At 52.3% G+C, this 20,912-nt stretch overlaps 1 protein-coding gene across 6 annotated transcripts in view; it reads left to right on the top strand.

Moving 5' to 3' along the window:
- The window catches only part of LOC119144812 (CCN family member 2-like), a 42,783-nt gene extending 22,702 nt beyond the window's left edge, over positions 1-20,081 (top strand). For 2 of the 6 annotated variants that reach the window (XM_037380633.1, XM_037380629.1), the window contains 10 exons: positions 1,082-1,287; positions 1,410-1,472; positions 3,570-3,835; positions 4,028-4,076; positions 4,798-4,865; positions 5,517-6,932; positions 12,414-12,627; positions 16,736-16,987; positions 17,395-17,603; positions 17,800-20,081. In XM_037380633.1, the coding sequence (XP_037236530.1) occupies positions 6,873-6,932; positions 12,414-12,627; positions 16,736-16,987; positions 17,395-17,603; positions 17,800-18,111 (1,047 nt within the window). In that variant the 5' untranslated portion in view covers positions 1,082-1,287; positions 1,410-1,472; positions 3,570-3,835; ... (1 more) ...; positions 4,798-4,865; positions 5,517-6,872 and the 3' untranslated portion in view covers positions 18,112-20,081. Of the gene's footprint in view, positions 1-1,081; positions 1,288-1,409; positions 1,473-3,569; positions 3,860-4,027; positions 4,686-4,797; positions 4,866-5,516; positions 6,933-12,413; positions 12,628-16,735; positions 16,988-17,394; positions 17,604-17,799 lie in introns of all 6 variants that reach the window. The other 4 variants (XM_037380634.1, XM_037380630.1, XM_037380631.1 and 1 more) reach the window with 4 other exon arrangements.
- The last annotated feature ends 831 nt before the right edge of the window (positions 20,082-20,912 follow it).

Genomic DNA, 20,912 nt, shown 5'->3' with positions numbered 1-20,912 from the left:
AAAACATTCGTGATGTGAAACTTCGAAAAAAACTATTAATAAGGAAACAAATAAAAAAATATGAAAGGTCAGCTTCATAAATGTGTGTTTGTAACAAAAATAAAGAATTAAGAACATGTAAGTGAAAGTCTCACACTTAAGATTTCCCAGATTATTTTTCATGGGTTTGTAACTTACAGCAGCTTGTGCAGACCTTTGAAAAAAGATCATGTTATTTAATCAGCAGTGAAGTAGCTGGTTTACAGATAATTTTAAAGGTGTCTGCATTACATTCCAAGGTTAACAATCCCTTCAGCTGAGCAAAGTCCCTGCCTCTCTGAAGGTGCAAGCCCTTCGTTAAGGCTGGCTCACAGTTACAGCCCTAGGGGCTAGAAAGCTAATCAAGGATTCATGTGCTGAGATTTGTTTGTGCTATACAGGAACAGCCTGGCAAGAGCGGTGCCTTGGTGGACTTGCAGATGCCGTTGACCTGCGCTTCTCTCTTGGTCCCTGAAGTCTACCTGTCTTCTCTATCCTCTGCATTGCAATTGGCTGCAGGAGGACCAGATGACCTAAGGGTCCTTCCAACCTAAATTATTCACTGATTCCATGTAATGAGCTGGAGTCTTTCCAAAACTTGAATGGGAAAGGTGTGGGCAGGCTCCTGTTGGATTCCCAAATCCCTAATGAGAGATACACACAAGTCCTGGTAGGCCACCCACCCCTCCAGGTCCTACCAGCCTGGCAGAGCTCAGGGGCCTGTTGCTGCCTGTTGAGTCTGTGTGAGATGTGCCGCTGGTATAAATTAGGGAAGACCTATTGACTTCAGCAAAGCTATTTTGACCGAGGGGCTGGGTCCTAGGATTTTAGGGCAGAGAATCTTTGAGCTTAGGTGATGCCAGGAGTCTTTGGGGAGATGGGATCTAGTGGGGAATTCAACCTTGCACCTTTTCAGATACGGCTGTGTAGACGCAGCAGTGCCTGGCGGTGGCAGAGCCCCGTGATTAACACGGTAGCCCGTAACTAGAGGTCTCACGTTAGTCCCTTCTCTTTCATAAGCCATGTTACCTTGAACACATCCTTCTGTGCCTCATCTCTGCAGGTGCTGTGAGGACCCAGCCCCATACAAGAGTTCAGACACATCAGAGCTGCGCACCAAAGGAATCCTGTAGATCAGGAGGCCACCTTAAATGAGCCTGCCCGAGTCCACCTTAATCATACCCTCCCTTCCTGCAGTTTTCCTTCGGGATAATTAAGCATGCAGTAAGTTAAGAAGTGGAAAAACCCGAGGAAGCATCCCTTTCACAGGTGGGTGCAGCTGACTGTTTCCTCCCAGGGCCTGTTCCTCTTGCAGTTCTGTGCAAGCCAATGCCTGGGCACAAATGCTCCTGGCTGTGATGATGACTCACATTTCTATCTAAATTTTGCAGTTGTTAAGGGTCTCAGAAGATCACCTGCTATTACACTGCCACGTGGAGACCTGTGGTCTGCAGGTAACAGGTACTTTTTTACTGCACCTTGACAAACCTTGAGGCACAGGGTGATTGCAGCTTTGTCCGCATTGCCCTTGAGGTCTGATTTTCTGCATGGACCAGTAACCAGGATGCTGAGCCCCGGGGATCCTGGGGCACCTGCCTGCACAAGCCTGGTGCAGAGTGAGCCCTCGGACAGGTCTGTGCAGCCCACGCTGCTGCCAGGCAGGGTCAGATCAGGGAACAAGCTGTGCTCACAGCTCTTTCTCGACTGCTTTGGAGGGGTTGTACCTACAGCGTGTCTGGGGTCGGGCAGGGGGTCTGCAGTAGGTCTAGCTGTTGCACCAGGCTCCCCAGAGCTCAAGTCTAGGGCTTGGTCCTGCCTCTTTGCCACATTCAGAGCTGGTTGCAGGCTGCCAGGAGGCAGAACACAGATGCTGGTCACAGAAGCCCTTGCTGTAGGATCTTGTGTGTGTGTTAGGCCAGGAGTCGGGTTGGATAATGACAGTGGTCCTAACTGGAAAGCCTCCCAGCTGGCTGGGCACTGGGCTGGGGCAAAAGGCCACATTTCTTAAGGCAGAAACAGAGCAAAAGAAAGAGAGAAGACTAGTGCTCTGCTTCCAAAACCAAGGCCTATTTCACAAAGAGCTCAACACCTGCATTCTCTGCTTTGGGAAGGCTTCTTGTTGCATGTATGACCTTAGAAGTGTTGACTTTCTTACTGTGTACCTGCTCTGAAACGAGAATCCTGTGCATTGATACATGGGTTTTAGTGTTGTGCCTGGTAGCCCCTCTGGGTGCCCTTGGTCGCACGCTCTTTGGTAAGCTGCACAACTGGCTTTTTGCATCCTGACAAGGTCAGGCTCTAGGGGGGCATTTTTTTTTTTTTTTACCAGAAGAGAATGTGTGCTTTTGCTGGCAAACTCTGTATCTAAGCACTGGCTGTTTCCAAACTCACAATGCCAAGACTGTTTTTATATATTTACTTCCTTTATGAGGACATCAACAGGCACCCCACCCATCCCAAGTTCTGCATCCCTTGATAGGCTTCGATTTCACAATAAATCCTGAAATACAATGGAGTGTTCCTCCCAGAACTAAAATAACTGTAGATTTTATTAGCAAACTCTGCAGCCAGGGATGAAATTTATTCCCTGCTTGACATCCCTTACACTATGGGCACAGCAGTGTGCCCTCAGGGCTGTAGCATCTGGCAAGCCAGGCGGAGAAGGGAATCCTAGCTCTGCTGGAGCCAGCGGGTGTTACTGCGGAGTCAGGATTTCATCCCAAGGTTGTGCTGAAGTGGGGAGGGGTGTTTTGTCCTGCCCTTTCCGTCCGTCCTTAGGGCAGGGTAGCCTTTCCCACCCAGATTGGAGTCAGATACGGGGTAGCATTTAGCCTTTGCTGAGCTCTGGTGCTGCTTTTATATGATGCTTTCTCTTGACAATTCACAGCAACTAACTTCACGATACAGCTGATGCATGTGGAGCAGCAGAGGTGGGACTGTCAGAAGGCAGCTCAGGAGCTTCGGCCCTTCTCCACTGATTATAAAGAGAGCCTAGAGAGATCAGGCTTCTAATGTAGATGCCTTAATTAAGTACCTAAGGATTAGATGGCATGAATCTGACCCTAAATGTCCCTCTAGGCAGATGCTGAATTAATGCTGAACTTGAACAGGAACATGGGTCTGGAAGAGACCTTCTCAGCTGTTAAGTCTCTGGTTTAGCCCTGTTTAGCCCAAAAGCATTCACTCACTGTCCCACCCCAAGTCACACGGACCAGCAGAACTCCTTCCCAGCCTTGCTGCAAACTTACGGCCTTGATAGACATTGATGAGATTGTTCTTTTATCAGTAATATACCACAGATGGAGAAATCAAGTGTCACTTATGTCTTGCAGCCCTGTAGCATCAGGAGAGAAGCTGGGTGAAAGTGCCCAGCCGATCTCAGGAATTGCATCTTATCCTCAAAAGTACAGAAGGTGGCAAAAAGCAAGGGACAGGACTCCTTTGTAGCTCTGAATCTGGCATTCAGTTTTGCCTGAGCATGTGAGCAGGATGCATCAAGCAGGCATCAGTAGTTGGGTAATGAACAATGAAATGAAATTCCTATGTTTCAGACCAACTAGCTGGATGAACCTCACCATCTCGGCTGGCCAAATTTATGTTTGAGATAATTTCAGCAAGGCTCATAAAGTTAAAAGAGTGCCAAATTAGAGTGAGTGCCTGTGATCCACTCCAGCAGTGACTTTTGCCAAGACTGGCCAGCTGTGAGAATGAAAATTGTTCTGTACGGAGCAGTCCTGCGAGCCACCAGCATGTCCTCTGGATGACTGAGCAGCTTAACTTTGAGGCAGGGGACAGATTTGAAGCCACTGAGGACTGGGTGAGCCCGATTCCCTTTACCAAGGTGCTTGTACTGGCTTTTTATTTTGGCTCCTGCAGGCAGGGCGCCACTGCGAGCGATCACACTGAGTCAAAAAAATGTGTGTGTGCTTGCCTTAATTTTATTCTTTAGCCTTACGTGTTTTTTAGCAATTAACTAAATGTCTTCTTTTTGTAATTACTATATATTCAGGAAAGCTGCTAGCTGGGCATGGTGAGTGAACCCAGAAGAACATAGCAAGGTGAATTAAACACCCACTATTCTTTGCTTGGGGGAGATTTTAAGCAGGGTTGACATCTTTATCCCTTCACTTGAGGCAGCTCAGGCAAAAAGAAGATATACAAATGGGTGTTAGCTTGGGTGTTTCCTCCCTTTGATCATTCTGAGTCACTCAACCTGCATGTTCTTCTCTTGCTTCTTGGCAAGTGGCGTGTCCAGTGGGGTGAACAGTTCAGCTGCTAGCACAAGGGGTAGTTTTGGTTGTCGAGTGTCCTGAGAATATCTTGGACCATGGGTGTAGGAAGCTCCCAAAATCAGGGTTCTCCAGCTGACACTTGTCCTTCGTGTCCTGCTGCTCCTCTTCTTTTTTTCAGTGTATGGTGAAGAAGTGACAGACTTAGTCTGGGCTATGAGAGACAAAGTGGGCTCCTCTGGCCCCAGCAACCCTCCTCGGGAGGGTTTGGCACCGCTCCTGGCACTTCCCAGTGAAGGGGCCGGTGCAAGATGCTGGTCCTGCTTTCCAGTAAAGGACCTAGAGTGGATCCAAACACTCGTGTCTTGGCAAAGCAGGGGAGATGGCTGGCCACGGCAGAGCTAAGGGGGCTTGTAGGATGAGCAGGATTGCAACTCAGTACGTTTTGCTTACGCTTCTGTTCTGGGAAGATGAAAGCACTCATGTGGGTGATGATGGGCAGTTTGGTAAGGATGTTTTATCATGGAATTATTCTTTATTTTTGTTGTAGGTTAAAAACTCAAGCAGCCATTGTCATGCTGGTTTAGCGCTGAATATTGCCCCCAGCACTCCTGACAGGTGAGTGAGTGTTTTGGTTGAACAGTTCACTCGAGGTCATGCAGCAGGTTTATGCTAAAAGTGGCATTTGGAAGATGATCGTTCAAGGTGCAACTGCTGCTTCTTGGACAAGGGGCGATGCATGACTCGAGCCATATATTACATGCTGTCCTTTTAAAAAGGCACAAATGTAACAACTTCAGATGCCCCGTATGGCTTGGAATTCAGCTGCAGTTTATATTCTTGCTGTGTGAGAAAATGAGGACAGAGGTGTGTAGCACTTTATCCTTGTCTTATTTACACGCCGTGGTGAAATGTGAGCAGCTAATTTTAGGCAACAACATAGTTTAAGGTGCCAAGCCTTCCAAAAGGGGAAGGAATGTATATCCAGTGAGACTGCCTTTAGCTCCGAGCTGCTCTAGGGCACTGGAAGTCTATGCCACCTCCAGTATGTTAAATCTTCTGTGTGGAGGTGTAATCCTTTCTTGTGACATTAGCAGAGGTAGCTGGTACGGAAATGATTGTGAAATCCCTTGTCTTACGGAAGAGGAGAAGGAGGCGCACCAGCATTTTGCATCTGCTGGTTTGCACTGTGCTAATGCTCTCCAGCCCCAAATCCCCAGGGGCTTTCCAAGTGCTAATTCATTAAGAGTTGGAGTTGTTTGTTTTCAGCAGTGGACAAACAGTGGTGTAGGGAGTGTGGAAGCTGATCTGGTCTTGCACAGGGACCCGAAAGGACCTGGGTAAAACGCAGGGCTTGATTCCCGGCTAAGATGCCCTACACTTGGAGGTGGGTAGGAAGGAGGCTGAATGGAAATGACCCACTACACGCTCCCTACATTTGTCTTCATCTTTTGTCCTACTTCGAGGCACGCACTGCTGGGATGTGGTAGGGACTGTATGGCACAGTGCATTCTGTATACGCTCCTGCCCCTTCTTTTATGCCGGCCTGAAGTCAGTGCACAGGTCTTGCACCACCTCTACCCTGGAAAGGTCCCTGACTCAGAGGCACGGCTCCATCTTTTTAAAGGCCACCTCTTGTACAGCACAGAGGATTCCTGTCCGGTACCCAACGTGCTCTGTCACACCCCAGGCCAGCGAGGACTAAGAGTGCCCTCTGCTGCACTCCTTCTCCTCATCTTTCCATGGCAGCATTCCGCTTGCTGTTTGGGAATAAACAAAACAACTCTTTAATACACAAGACAACTATTCATATTCTAAAGGTCTTTGTGCAGGCTTTGCAGAAGCCTGGTTCTGTATTTCATTAGTGAACGGAAAGGATCATGCCCTGAGATAAAAAGGTATGATACCCTGCATCAGTCCTGAGGTGCAAATAAAGCACTGTGAGGAACTGCTGTCCTTTATCCATAACCTTCACCCCGTAACTTTTCATTGCCTGATAAAACCAGCGGCTCCTCCTTGCAGGAGTTCAGACGGCAGTCTTTGTAGTCATAAAACTTTCATTTCTCGGAGCTGGCAGCAGCAAGCGCTGGTGATGCACGGTCAGTGATGGTACCTAATTGCGCCTAACAGCACTGAACTTTCCATCTCTCCCTCCCCTTCAAAGGAAAAACATTGAGCACCACAAAGCTCTGCTTATTCAAGTCCTCGGCTCTCGCAGCCAAAAAGGAATGGATGTAGGTAGGGAAAGGGGGGTTGTGTCAAGAAAGCTGTCCCAGGCTTCATACTTCTGGAGTTTAAAAGGGGAAAAATTAAAAAATACTAATCCTGCTTTTACCGGGATTTGATTTACCCACGTGGAAAGGAACCAAGCTGCAGGCTGCACTGGCAGCCCCGTAACCACCGGGGCCACAGGAATCTGCTCATGTTCCCTGGAATGTGGACATTTTTCCTTGCACCCACTTCGGCAGCGCTTTCCAGGGTGTCACTCAAGCGCGGGGCACGCCCCCTCCAGGAGGCTATTTAAAGAGGAGCTGGTATGCAACTTTCTCCAAAGAGAGAGGAGAAACTCCGAAGGAGGAGTGAGTCAGTCAGCAGCCTGAATCCCCTCCCTTCCCTTTACTCGGGATGGCTGGCAACTTGGGGGCAGTGACCTGGACCCTGTTCCTCCTCCTTGCACCTGGCTGGGTATGTATTGCACCGCAGCAGCTCCATTTGCTGGCTGGGCATTGCAGCTTCTTGCTTTGATGCATGCGAACGCTTTAGGCTGAATAACTCTTCCCGCCTGCCACCTGCCTCCGAAGGTTTCTGAGCAAAGTCTGGCTGTTAGCAGAGCAATGTGAATGCGCCGTGTAACTCAATCACGCCCGGAGCTGCGCCGCGCGTGACGCCTGTCACCCATGGATCTCAAAGCTCTTGGCGAACATGAATGGATTTTGTTTCACTCCACTCGTGTGAGCTAGAAGCCAGCCCGGGTTTACCAGGGGGGAGAAGAGAACAGAGAGAGGTGAAGTCACTGAGTTTGTGTCATTGCAAGGATTAAAAGTCTCATATCCCAGTTCCTTACCATCACCATCCTTCCCCAGCTGCCACTGAATCCATGTGTTCCCAAAAACCGTGATCCCGAGGGGGAAGTTAGTCTGCAGCCTCTCCAGAGCAGAATTTGTGCCTGTTTTTGTGTTAATACAAGTGCTTGACAGAGCAGCTGATCCTGCTTAGGAACATTGCTGCAGTCATTAATGTATCTAAATTGCAGTTAAGTGCCTTTTGGATCGGTGAGGAAATAAGGTTTGCAGAACCACTGTGCCTCGCACAGCTTGTTGTGCTGACAGAGGCAATAAACTGCTGGTCGGTGAGGTGTCCCTGACCGCTCCTGGCACACTCGGCATGTGCCAGCCTCTCTTCTGCCAGGAAAGGTGTCCTGTGCGCCCAGCACTGCTTGCTCTAGAGCTAACCTCTGCCGTTTGGGATGGTCGATGTGTTTCTTGCACTGACCCAGCTTTGGCAGCATAGGATCATTTAGGTGGGAAAAGGATTTAAGATCATCGTATTGGCCATGTAAATTATTGCATTGAGTCCCACCACTGTGACCCTTTATTATTACTCTGAGATGTTGTTTTTCCTAAACCTGCTGACTGTCTCGGGAATGGGACTTTTGACTTTCTTTGAGCTCTGAGAGTGACGTTTAGTGGATGGAGCAAGGAAACGAGAGCTGTTACTCCTGCATCTGCCTCCTGTGTTCAGAGGTGAGAGCAGGATTGCTGGGAGTTATGTTTAGCTCTGCCAGGCTCAGCCTGAGCAGGTCTCCGTGTCTCCCCTCTCTGTGAAATGGGGTTGGTGGTTCCTGTCTCTGCTATTAGGCTGTTGTACAGTTTGCCGCAGCAACGTCAGGAAGGTGCCTTGAGAGCCTGAGGTGGAGGGAGAGCAGGGATTATCCGTCATGATTCAGTGTCTGCAGTATGTGAGTAGCTGTGTTTTGGCTGCTTTATCTGCTGCCAGTCTTGGAGCGTGAAAGAGAACCAGTTATGTGTTTATTATATTACTTCTACCTTGCAGCATTAACCCCTGGCTCCCAAAGCACTTTGCAAACAGCTCGCTCAGCTTCAGAACGCCCCTTTCCCAGCCCTTTGAATACAGGCACGAGCCCAAACGCATTTTTAAAATCCTCTTTGGTGTGGCCCTCTCAGCTGGTTCCTGGGCTTGTGTGGACAGTGATCAGGAATGAGAAGTCCTGATGATGCCACAGAACTGCTGCAGTGGCGTGAGCTCCTGCCCCTCTACTCATGCCTTACTGAGAGTGCAGGGGGTAGAAGTTTCATGTGGATATGAAGCAGGAAGAATATTCTCACTTTTTCTTTCCCCTCAGGTAACTGGGTTTTGTGCTGGCACTTGGGAGGAAGCTTGTTCTGGCTTGTCAGCTGAGCAGATGGGACCTGGGAGTCAGTGGTGGAGAACATGCATGGAGCACAGGCAAGGGAATCCTCTGGTTGGGCTGCTGTGGCTTGGCCATCGCTCAGGGGTCCTGGGAGCAGCAGATCCACACGTGGTGGTTGTGATCAGTATGAGAACTGCCAGCAAAGCCGGGAGCGAGGAAAGATGGTATTCCAGGCTTTAGTGCTTTCTTAAATCTATAGCCTTGATCTCTAATGCTGGTTTTGTTCTGCTGCTCTCACAGTTCACAGAGATGCAGTGCCAACCTTGACAGAAGCGAGGAGTGTGTCCAGAGCCGGGCAGGGGACTGGGGAAGGGGCTGGGGCACAGGCTGGTGGGGGGTGGCTGGGTGAGACGGAGGGGTTCAGCTTGGAGAGGAGGGAGCTCAGGGGGGACCTGATCGCTCTCTGCAGCTGCCTGACAGGAGGGTGTAGGCAGGGGGGGGTCAGTGTCTTTTCCCAGATGACAAGCGACAGGACAAGAGAAAAAAGCCTTAACCTGCACCAGAGGAGGGTTAGATGGGATATTAGGAAAAATTTCCTCACTGAAGGGGTTGTTGAGCATTGGAACAGGCTGCCCAGGGACGTGGTGGGGTCACCATCCCTGGGGGTGTTTAAAAACCAGGAAGAGGTGGTGCTTAGGGACATGGGTTAGTGGTGGGCTCAGCAGTGCTGGGGTAACGGTTGGACTTGATGATCTTAAAGGTCTTTTCCAACCTAAATGATTCTGTGATTCTGTGATAAGGCCAAATGTATAATGAACTTGAAGTTAGGATCCTGCTCGGTGAAGGTAAAAGTGTAGTTTTGGGGACAGACCCTTCTGCAGAGGGAAGGAAATGTTCTCTAAGTTGAATCCAGCTGCACCCAGGTTGGTGGCACGTTATGTGGAAATGTTGGTCTTTGGGTTACGTACAGGTCTGCAGCAAAGCCCGGACTGCAGGTTCTTGCAGTTCTTTGGGACAGTTTGGGCAGTTTCCACACTGTATTGAAACAATGCCTAGAAGCCATCCTTGAAAATAAGGCAGGGTGGAGGGTGCTCCCTGCAAATGCCATATAATCCCTTATTTCACCTATTTGAAATCGCTGTGAAAGCAAATTAAGTAATGGAGAACTCTAGGGAGTTGGTTCAATGTTGACTTTCTACCAGCCGTTCCCAACTCAAAGTTCCCCTCGCCAGCCAGTTATTCAGTGCTCACTGCTGAGTGTGCGTGAGCCAGAAAAGATTTCGGCTCGTTCCCTCCTCTCCTGGGCCCGTGAGAGGGGCGGGAGAGCCCCGACACCCCCTGGGGCCAGGTGGGCTGGCTGGCGAAGAGGGGCATGTCTAAGCTGACTGGTTGGGAAATCTCAAAATACTGAAGAGAGCCCCGAAAATGCGGGTGATTTGGGCCTTTTAAGCTGTGCTTCTGCTCGCAGGTGGGGGAAGTGAAGCACGGCAGAGGTGGGGGGCAGAGTCACCCGGCAGGTCTCGGCTATGTCAGAGATCTGAATCCAGATGTTCTTGCTGGAAAGCAGCTGTAGTATAATGAGGAAGCGAAGCTGCTTGTGAACAGGAGGTAAAACCAGGTGGTCTAGTTTCTTTGGGTGAGTTATTAAAGGGAAGAAACGGCGCCAACAATGATTAATGAAGGCAAGAAAGAAAACTCGGTTGGGTTTAATTCCGTTGCATTCTCTGTTACCCTGAAAGAGGTTGTTTGGGTTTGTTTTTCAGTAGGAGAGCTATTTTGGGAGTGTTTCTTTATATGGCCTGTGGCTGACACTGCATTGGAAAATGCTTGTTGTCATTATTTTTGTTAAGTGCATGTATTGCATCTTAATATAGGACCTGCGTTGGGAATGCTTTGCCTCTTTTATGATCTCATGTAGCCCCCACCCACTCATCCAAGGTTGAATAACACGTCCTTTTGGCAGCTACAGCAGTTACATACATGAAAAACAGTAGGAAAGCATTTCTGTATTTTTAGCGTCTTTTAATGCACTTCAGCAGTCGGGAAGAGATCCCTGTGACATGCCAGCTCCCAGCGAGTGGCTCTGAGCCTGCCGTCTGGGAACAGCTGTGCTACGGGCGGAAGAGGCTTGTTTCCAAAATACTTTGCACTAGGAGTTTTCAAGAAGAATTACACTGATTCCTGCTGAGCAGGGTGAGACTCTGGGAGGATTCATGAGTTAAAGTTTAGACTGATCTCTGTCCCACACCATACTGTGCTGATTGTTACAGCAGTACAAAGCAGCTGGCATCTCCTGACCCCATGCGAGCTAAAGTCAGAGCAGCTGTTTTGAGCAACAGTCAAAACAGCTGGAAAAGTTTTACTACTGTTATTGGTGACAAACACAATATCCAAGGAAGCTGTTTCACAAGCGAGGGCTGGATGGGGTCTAACAAGTGCAAATCGAGCTGTAGCAAGATATATTTTTCGCCTCTGATCCAGGTGTCCCCCCTCCCCACCTGCCCTCAGGCTCTTCCCAGCTGCCACAGCACCTCTCTCCGGGTGGCAGCGGAGCTGTGAGGGGTCTGCCCTGGCTGGTGCTTTCCTCTTCACCCAGCTCACAGCCGTACAGGATCCCAGAATGTTTTGCTGGCATCGTCTACGTGCAAGGGTTCTATCCACCCTGCGGCAGCAGCTGCCAACAGGGTGGGAGCTGCCCCATGTCCAGCAGCCCCCAGGGTGGCAGCTGACCCTGTCCAGCAGCATGGAGCATCTGAGCGCTGCAAACTGGAGCAGTGCTCTTGCATCTCTCTCAGCTACCTGGAGAATTGAGTGGGCAGAAGCTGAGCAGAAAATCAGGCTGGAGCTGGCACGCTGATGTCTCTCAGGGGGTGTAAGCGGATCTTCAGTGACCACACACTCTGCACCTTTCACAGTTGTGGTTTTACACCTGGCCCAAATCTGGGCACATCCAGAGCTGAGGCTGATGTACCTGCTCCCAGTTGATTCAGGACAAGGATGCCACAGACTGAGTTACTGGAGCATTCAAAGCATCCCGGGTTTTTGGGAGAGGGTACCCCTCCTTCAGGCAGAGCCTGATCTCTCTTCAGCGTGGGAAGTGGTGTAAAAGCCAAGGGTGGGTTTCAAGGGGCGGCCAACACTTCCAAAATGCTGCCAAGTGGGGCAGCTGTGGCTTCATCGGGTCCCAAGGAAGGCTGGTTACTCTGTGTTCCCTGGAAAGGGGAGAGGAGAGGGCACATCTCTGGGAATAACAAAGAAAGTATGAGGTTCAGGGGACAAAATGGGACTGGGGAGTTTCTGGGTCTGTTTTCAGTGCTGCTGCAGTCCTGCTGGCTGACTTTGGGCAGGCCCCTTCGCGATGCACCTCACTTTTTCCGTCTTTGCACTGGGTCTAACGCTGCTGCTGCAGAGTGCTTTGATGTTCCCTCCTGAGCTGGGAATTGCTTGCTGTTAATAATTACTATTTTATTGCTTCCAGGGAAGCAGGGGGCTGAGCTGTGCATAGGACTCCAAGCTACTGCTTGTCCCGTTTATTTTGGCGCTGCTTCCCAGAGGCATCTTTTTTTTTTTTCCCTTGAGCTCCGCATGAGTTAAGGGTGAGAAAAAGCTTCGTCCTGCGGGTCCCTGGGTGCTGCACACACGCCCTCTGCAGCAGGGCTGCCCGGTGGAGGGTGAAGTTGGTCTTCCCCCCTCTTGACAGGGTGTCTGTGCTTGTAGCAGAAGCGTGTTTTTTGTTTCTCTGCCTGGCTGGCTTGTGGGAGACTCATTCTCTCCATGGCTTGTTTGCCCTCCAGGTAGAGCTGCAGGCCTGCACGTACCCATGCCAGTGTCCCTCCCAGCCTCTGCAGTGCCCCGCTGGCACCAGCCACGTGTTGGATGCCTGTGGCTGCTGCAAGGTGTGTGCCAGGCAGCTTGGCGAGCTCTGCTCCCTGCAGAAACCCTGTGATCATCACAAGGGACTCTACTGCGACTTCTCCAAAATCCACAGAGGCAGCGGGATCTGCTTAGGTGAGAGCTGTATGTTTGTTCTGTTGTTGTGCGCTTTTCTTATGGCCCCTTCAGCCCTCTGCCTGCAGACCTCCCAGAAAACCCAAGGCATCGTCAGAATTTCCCGAAGCGCTTGGAGCTTCATCCAGCATCACGTTGGGAGATCTGTGCCAGCCCTGTGAGCCAACAGATTCCCCGATACCGATACACACGCAACCTGCTTCCTCCTGCCCTGAAGGATGTTTCCAGAGGCACGAGTGTGGGTTTGGGACGCTCCTTTGTTCCTGTGACATTGTTAGGAGATAGCCTCTAGCCCTGTAGTGCCTGTGGGTAAATATCAGCAATCTGGATTTTTACTGGAAAGGTACTGTTGCTTGAAAAATCGCACCCAAAATCTCGCTGCTTTGCACTGGAGATGGGCAGTTTGCACTCGACTGCTCACATGCAAGAGGCATGCTGCGTTGCTGGCTGCAGCATGTGGGTGGAAATAGCTGAACAACTCGTTTGCAAAATAGTGTCTGTGCACAACGTTACTGAGCCAGGTAAATACAAATGCAGAGCTGTTTTCTCTCCTGGTACCTCTTTTCATCCAGAAAAGAAAAATCTTTTTGATTTTTTTGATTTGTGTTTTGGTTTTTTTTTTTTGTTTAGTAGCTATTTTTAAAGCATCCAAAAATTATTTTAGTGTAGAGAGGGAAAAAAAAAGTATTTCCTCAGTCTCCTTTGTTTAAAAACAAGACTCCTCTGCCCCTGTCTCTGCCAGGAGCTGACCATTTTTTTAATTCAGGCTTTTCAAAACAGTCAAGAAGATGTGTGGGCTGGAAGGCTGGTGTGAGCACTGTGGGAGGCATTCAACCAGTGCACGGGGCACCTCGGGAAATGCTCTGTACCACTTGCACCAACCCGAGACGGGGGTGTTGGGGGTCCAGACTGGAACTGCACTTTTTGCAGCACCAGCGTCACTTACAGGTTGGTTTTTTTTCACTCTAAAGAATGAGTTTAGTTTGCAGAAGGTGTTTTCTCCTTTCTTATGAGAAGTTTTGTAAGTCATTTAATCTTCTCCCCCGGTTACTGTGATCTTTAGAAATCACATGAGCTTCCTGGTGCTTCCTGTAGGCATTGCTACGCCTGAGAGCTGACGACTGAAGCTTAGGAAGGTGAACGTAGGCATAATGTGCCCAGCGGGCACAAGCTGTAGACTGCCTAAATAAGGCTGGGAATGAGGTGTGTGGTTGTAGAGTAAAGGTAGTTAAATCACTGGAACAATTTACTCAGGAGTGTGGAGGAGTCTCCGTCTCGAAGACTTCACATGAAGGCTGGACACCTTTCCAATGGAGATGCTCCGTATGGGTTTGATACAAAGATTTTGGAGTGAGGGTCCCATATCCCCGCTGTTTAGATGATCAGACTTGAAGACCACAACTGTCCTTCCTGCCTTTAAATAAGAAATTAAGATTTCCATGGCAAAATTCCCAGATTAACATAGACCAGGATACCTCCCTAAATCGGACTGAGGATTTGGGCTGAAATGTCCCTGGGTGATATTTTTGCGATCGCCACACTGATCTCTTGGAAGGTGGGGGATTTTGGAGGCAGTGAAGGAAGCTGAAGGTGGAGGAATGAATCAAATGAAGGGAAAGAGCAACGTCTGCGACAAGAGAGGGCTTACAGGTATCCAGATAAGACAGATGTGATGGGAGCAGAGAGGTGTTCAAGCGTCACGGGAAGAGCTTCTAGGCTGGGTACCAGCACGGAGGCCACATCAGAAGAGATGGGAAGGGAGCCATCAGAGTGAAAATTCCTGCGTATTTGTTTAATGTTATCACAGTACGTAGCATTTCATATGTTGCAGAGGAATTTTCCCCTTCCTGCAGAGACCCTGGCATATCAGAAAGGTAGAGACCACCCTGGAGGAGCTCTAGAGTAGGAGAGCCTGAGGGCGGTAGGGTGGCCTGGGTGGGCGCAGGGAGCTGGCAGAACTGCGGCGACCTGAGGGCTCACTTGAGCTCTGCCATGTTCCCTGCAGCGAAGGACAAAAGTCTCCTGGCTGGGCTCGGTGTTTGGGGACCGGAGCGGCAGCGGCGCCAGGTGGGGCTGGTAAATAAAGAGCTGCCTTGCCCCGCTGTGGCGCAATTCGTTTGGGTGCTTTAGTTGGATCAGGTCAACAGGAAAGCGAGGTCCGTGTAGGGTAGTGAAGGGCATGACAGAAGGATCGAGTTTTGTCATAAAGCCCCCGAGCAGGCTGCCGTTCCTGGGGGGGGGAGGAGCGCTGCTGCGGGAACAGCACGATCCGTTCGTGGGGAAGGGAGTGGGCTTGGGCTAAAAAACAGTGAAAGTGGATTTAAAAATAAGTATGAATGGTTGTGTGGAGGGAAAGTGGATGACTTCCACTTTGATGGAAAAAGTGAGGATTTCAAAACTTCTAAGTAGGAGCACAGGAGTATTTTTATACCAATGGCATTGAAAGGCGTTGCAGGTTGGGCTCCAGCTCCGGTTAGAAACAAGGCATCAGCAGCCCGGAAGGATTTGTGTCCCCTCAAGGAGTAGGTGGGATGGAAAGAGGCTCTTGCTCCTTGTTTGGTCCAAACACTTTCTGAGACAATGTTCCATGGGCGACCAGGACTAAGGGGAAAATAGATCAGGTTTCCTGGTAAGCCTCCGCAAGCAGCCAAGTATCCTTAATTTTGGTAACTTCCCAGTAGAGGTTTGCATGGATTTTTTTGTTTGTTTTTTAAGGGTCAGGATTGCAGAAAGCAGCAGCTGATGAGAACTGTCCAAAACCAGGATTTCTGTCCTGTGAACAACTCTGGGATTTCAACATCTCATTTCAGGCTGAAAGAAAAAGAATAATATAAAAAAACCTCTCAAAAGTTTCCATGAGCAATTTAGAATACTCGTTTGGCTGTATCAAAACTTTCCATTTCCATTATATCAAAATGTTTCATCTTGATCTTTATAGTATCTAAAATAATTATCTGAACAAAATACTTCCCCCTATGGATACTGTCCAACAAGTATTTTGGTTGAGCTATTGTGAGACCATAAAGGAAATCTTTGATATCAAATTGAAATGCTTCAGTTGTTTCTCATTGAAAACATTCCTGCCGTCGATCTGAGCCTGCAGAACTCTCAATCAAATGAAGACTTTTCTGCTGGAAAACTTCCACTGGAAAAAATTTGGCTAATGCAGGCATAAGAACTTGTGAGCATCGCTCGCACCCACAGATGGAAGATTGCTCCTATGTGTCAGATACTGTTGCGCCTCCTTTTTTGCTCATTTAAGTTTTATCGGGAAGGAGTGAAAGACTCGTAGGAGGGCTGCAGATGAAAGAGCTAGAGACCAGAACAGAGAGAAACAGAAAAAGTTGTGGCTGGAAGGAAGCAGAGATTCACGCATCACAGAGAAGCCACAAAGGTCATAAACCCAAAGTGTTATTTTCCTTTTCTAGGTACCTTTAGACATGTGGGGAACCTACAGCTCTTAGGAGAACGTTGCCTTTTAGCCTCCTAGGAGTAAGGAGGAGCAAAGCTGCTGGCTCGTGTGCTGTGTCAGGAATGCATCTTGCACAACATCGCTGACTGGGGCACTCTGAGCCGGCCAGGAAGACCTCGGACTGGGGAGCAGGCTGTTTACAAGCTGTAGAGACAAAGTCCCACTTAGTAGCTCATCCGAGTGGAGAAGACGTTTTTAGAGAGAACGTTGGGAGGTCTGGCCCAGCTGGAGCCAACTTCCAGCTATCAGGAATAGCTGTGGGTCCAGGGAGCCAGATACGAAATGTGCCAACATCTGCTGGGATGGCAGAGCAGGGGAGACTGTGCGTGGGCACTCGGCCCCCATCAGGAGCCCTGTGACCCCCTGAGCGGAGACCGTGCTGCCAGCCCCCTGCCATCTGCTCAGCTCCTCATGGAATAGCGGGAACGGTCGGGGCTGGAAGGGACCCCTGGGGATCACCCAGTCCCACCCCTGCTAGAGCAGGCTCTCCTCGGGCAGGCTGCACAGTCACGTCCAGGCGGGTTTGAATGTCTCCAGAGAAGAAGACCCCCAGCCCCTCTGGGCAGCCTGTGCCAGCGCTCTGCCACCCTCCAGGTAAAAAAGTCTTTCTCCTCCTCCTCTCCCCCCTTCCCACAGCTCACGAGGGTGCAACTTGTGACCTGCTGGGCAAGATCTACCACAACGGGGAGAGCTTCCAGCCCACCTGCAAGCTGCAGTGCATCTGCATGGATGGGGCCATCGGCTGCATCCCGCTCTGCTCCGACGACCTGCGGCTGCCGTCCCCCGAGTGCCCCAACCCCCGGCGGGTGAAGTTTCGCAATAAGTGCTGCGAAGAGTGGATCTGCGAGGAGGGCAGTGAGGAAAACCGCTTCGAAACAGCCATGGCGGGTGAGTGGTGGGCAGAGGGCTGTTTGGGGGGCCTAGGGGTGGACCCACACCGCCTTTGGGTAGGGGCCCTAAGTCACGCCTGGTTTGGCACTGGTGGTGACTGCTGGCTTTGTGCACCGTCATGTGGGCACCCAGTGTTGAACTCCAGACCCACTGAGGTGAGACCTCGGCGGTGCTGCGGGGGAGCGCGTGCACCCTCTGGTGCTGCAGCAGGGCTGCCCGGAGCTGGGCTGGGGTAGGAAGCGGCCCCGTGCTGGCCTGTGTCCTCCTGCTGAGAGGCTGAGTAGCTCACGGGACGGATCAGACCTTTCTGCTGTTCCTGAAGAGCTGCACCAAGTTGGGAGTAGTCATGGAGCTGCCACGCTTCATCCCAAGCCCTGACCCTTGTGTCCCTTCGCGTGGCTCAGTTTTCAGGGAGGATCCGGCACGCAAGCCGGAGCTGAACAACCTGCAGGAGAACTGCTTGGTGCAGACCACCGAGTGGAGTGCCTGCTCCAAGAGCTGCGGCATGGGCATCTCTGCCCGAGTAACCAACGACAACCCCCAGTGCCACCTGGAGAAGGAGACCCGGCTCTGCATGGTCCGACCCTGCGACTTCCCCATGGAGAAAACCAAGGTACTGGCCTCGGGGAGGGGGGACACCACACCGTCAGTGTGAGGGACGGCCTCGTTAGGTACCTGTCAGGCACGAGCCCATCTCGCAGGGTTTGCTCTGTGCTTCCACTTTTTCCATCTCCGATTGCCCAGTGCCGGAGACAGAGCACGGTCCTAGGTGGCCCGTGTCCTTGTTAACCCCTCTGCTCTCTCCCTAGAAGGGGAAGAAGTGTGTGCGGACCCCAAAGCCACGCCAGAGCCTCCATTTTGAGTTTTCGGGCTGCACCAGCACCCGTTCCTACCGGCCCAAGTTCTGCGGCAGCTGCACGGACGGCCGCTGCTGCACCCCGTACGTCACCAGCACCGTGGAGGTGGAATTCCGCTGCCCCGAGGGGGACTTCTTCCAGCGGAAAATGATGTTCATCAAGATGTGCTCCTGCCACTACGACTGTCCCCGAGACAACGACATCTTCCTGGCCACATATCACAGGAGGATGATTGGAGACCACGTCAAGACAGAGAGGCAGTAGCCCTCTCTGTGCCAGATCCATGGGCCGAGGTGTCTAGGGCCCCTCTGTGAGGGGCTGTGCTCTTCAGAACAGCACCGTTCAGCACCAGTGGTCCCCGTGGCCTTCCTAACGAGCCGAGGCACGCGGGGGAACAGCCCCATCGGCTCCAGGCTCCTGACCTTCCCCCGTGGTGGTGCGGAGGTCAGTGAAGGAACCAGAAACAGGCTGGAGCTGCAAACTTGACCCACGTTCCCACTGAGCAGGTGGGAGAGTGGATCAAGCCGCGGGGCTCCAGCCTGGCTCCAGCTGAGCGGACAGCGGGTGCCGTTCCCCATGGCCGCCCGCCTGCCCCAACCAGGCGGCGAGCCCAGAGCATCAGGCAGGAGCAGCGCAGGAGGCCTGAGCTAGGGCTGAGCTCTGCAGCCTGCTCTCCGGCACCGTGGGCTCCGCTGCACGTCGGTGCAAAGCTGCTCAGCGAGGAAAGTGGTCCTGGCCCCATGCTGGGCTCCTGCTGAGCTTTGTGATTATTTTTGGCTAATTGGATCCAGCAAGTTGGCAAAAGCTCTTCCCCATCCTTGTGCCCGCCTTGCACCCTCCCGTCAGCAGCTTTGTTCCGGATCACTTCGCACCTAGAGAGGCCGGATCGTCGGCTGGGTGACCCATCGGCTGGGCAGCTCAAGGCTGGGCTCTTTTTTCCCTGTTAAATTCCTTTTAACCTCGTGTGCCAGGGAGGGTGACAGCGAAGACAAGGGAACAGCGAGCTGTGTAGCGTCACTGCTGGAGACAGAGCATGGCTCGGCGCCTCCTGCAGGGACCTGAGCCCGGGAAGGGGTTTCTTGGTAGAAGAAAGGATGGAGCCAGGCGGGGCCGTGCTCCTGGGGCCTGTCTCGGACCCGAGGAGCTCTTCCAGCCCGGAATGGGGCTGAGCCAGGCTGCCAGGCTGAAATGTGTCCCTGGCATGTGCTCCTGCGGCAGCTTTTAGTGATGAGCATCTCCTGTCATCCCTCCTGGTAATCTCCTCAGAAATGGCTCCGGGGTGGGAGAGGGGCTGGGCTCCGCGGCTCGCACACCCACAGTGGGGCTGGGGCTGCGCTGCAGCTCCAGAGTCTCTGCTGGTGGGTCCTAAGCTGGAGGAACGCGGGTCAGTCGGGTCCGCCCGGGGAGCGTAAGGCACCAGTGAGGAAAGTGCCCGTGTTTGTCAACAGAGCTGATCCCTTCTGGAGTTACCCAGGCAGCAGCACGGAAAGCTGGTGCGGGGTCTCCGGCGGTGGGATTCCCTTCTTGCCACAGACCTGCGCAGTCTCTGTGCCGTTAGCGCCGTGCTGATTGCCAGCCTGTGGCTGCGGGAATGGCCACCAGCACCGGGACACTCCCATGACCCCCGGCACGGCACCTCAGCAGCTCTGTGCTGTCTCTGAAGCCTCATCAGTTGCAATCGGCCTCTGCTGGTTTTTAGCAGAAACATCCAAGTAAAGGGCCTGATCCTGTTCCTTACATCTTCCCTGCCTTTCACCGCTGGGAATGATGATTCCTGTCCCAGCTGGGCAGGAGCAGGGGCCGTGCTGCCGCACCGAGGCTCTGTCCCACCCCGTCTCCCACCCCAAAGCAGGACCCGGGGCCGGAGGACGATCCCTGCAGCCCGCGGCTCCGCTCCGACGCTGGCTCAGTGCCTGTGTCTCGGCTCAGTCTCTTTTCTCGCTCTCTCAGCCTGCAGAAGCTTGTCAGCCTTCAGCCTCCTGTAATCGGTTTGAACTGTAAATAATTTATCCGATATTGGTTTTGGTTTTTTGTTTTTTTTGTTTTTTTTTTTTTTTAAAGGTCTTTGTACAGTTCTCGTACCTTTTTAGCACAACCCTGCTCGGGGCCTTCTCTCCCCTTGCCCTCCAGGTCTGCTCTGAACTTTTCTCCTGCCATTTACAAGGTTTCTGAGTGTAAAACTACGCTAAGGTCGCACTTTACTCAACGCTAATAAATATCTATTTTTTACATCCCTGGCAGCATCCCTCTGTGCGAGGCTCCTGCCTGGTTTCCCCTCCAGCCTTTCCCCAGTGCCACCAGCCCACTGGGACCAGTGCTGGGACCCTCTGCCAAGCTGACGGCTGGCTGTGGGGTGGGGGTCCCCCCAGATAGTGTGGGGGGGGCAGTGTTGGTGTCTCACGGGCACCTCTGCAGCCCGCACATCGCAGCTCCTGCACGGGGGGGGGGAAGCACAAGCAGAGGCCCCCCCCTCGCCTGCTTAAGGACCCAGAAATCCTTAATGCGCCGTTAAAAATAGCGGCGGGAGCAGATGTGAGCGGGAGTCGGGATAACGGGGCCAGACCGCGAGGGGCTTTGCGGTGGCTTAACAGCTTACGGCGTCATCCCCCCCTCATCACATTAGCCGGGGCTCCCCCCTCCCCACCCCCGGCCCCGCCGCGGGGCCCAGAGGCTCTTCCCCCCCGCCCAACCATCCTCCTCCTCGGGGAAGGCTTGGGGGTCCCTGGGGAGAGGCAGGTGTTGGGGGGACAAGACCCCCCCCGGCTCCAACGGGAGCTGCGGGGGTTTGTGGCTCGGCGCTCCCACGGGGAGGGGGAGCACCGAGGGGACGCGGTGGCGGTCCGTGCCGGTGTCCCGAGGGGGCAGGTTGGCCCGGGGCAGCACCCCCTCCTCCAGCCCTGCCTCAGGCCCCACCGCGGCGGGGGGACACGGGACAGCGCGACCGTGGGTGCTGGCCAAGGGGCCGGTTCCAGCCCCGCGGCTGCCCGCGCCCCCGTTATCGCCCCCAGCCGCCGCCTGCGCGGCCCCGATAGTGCCGGCGCGGCCCCGCGCAGCCCTTATCGGCC

This window comes from Falco rusticolus, chromosome 3 (genome assembly GCF_015220075.1).
Source record: "Falco rusticolus isolate bFalRus1 chromosome 3, bFalRus1.pri, whole genome shotgun sequence".
Classification (NCBI taxonomy): domain Eukaryota; kingdom Metazoa; phylum Chordata; class Aves; order Falconiformes; family Falconidae; genus Falco; species Falco rusticolus.
Note: the sequence above shows the minus strand (reverse complement) of the source record. Positions and strands in the feature narration are given on the sequence as shown.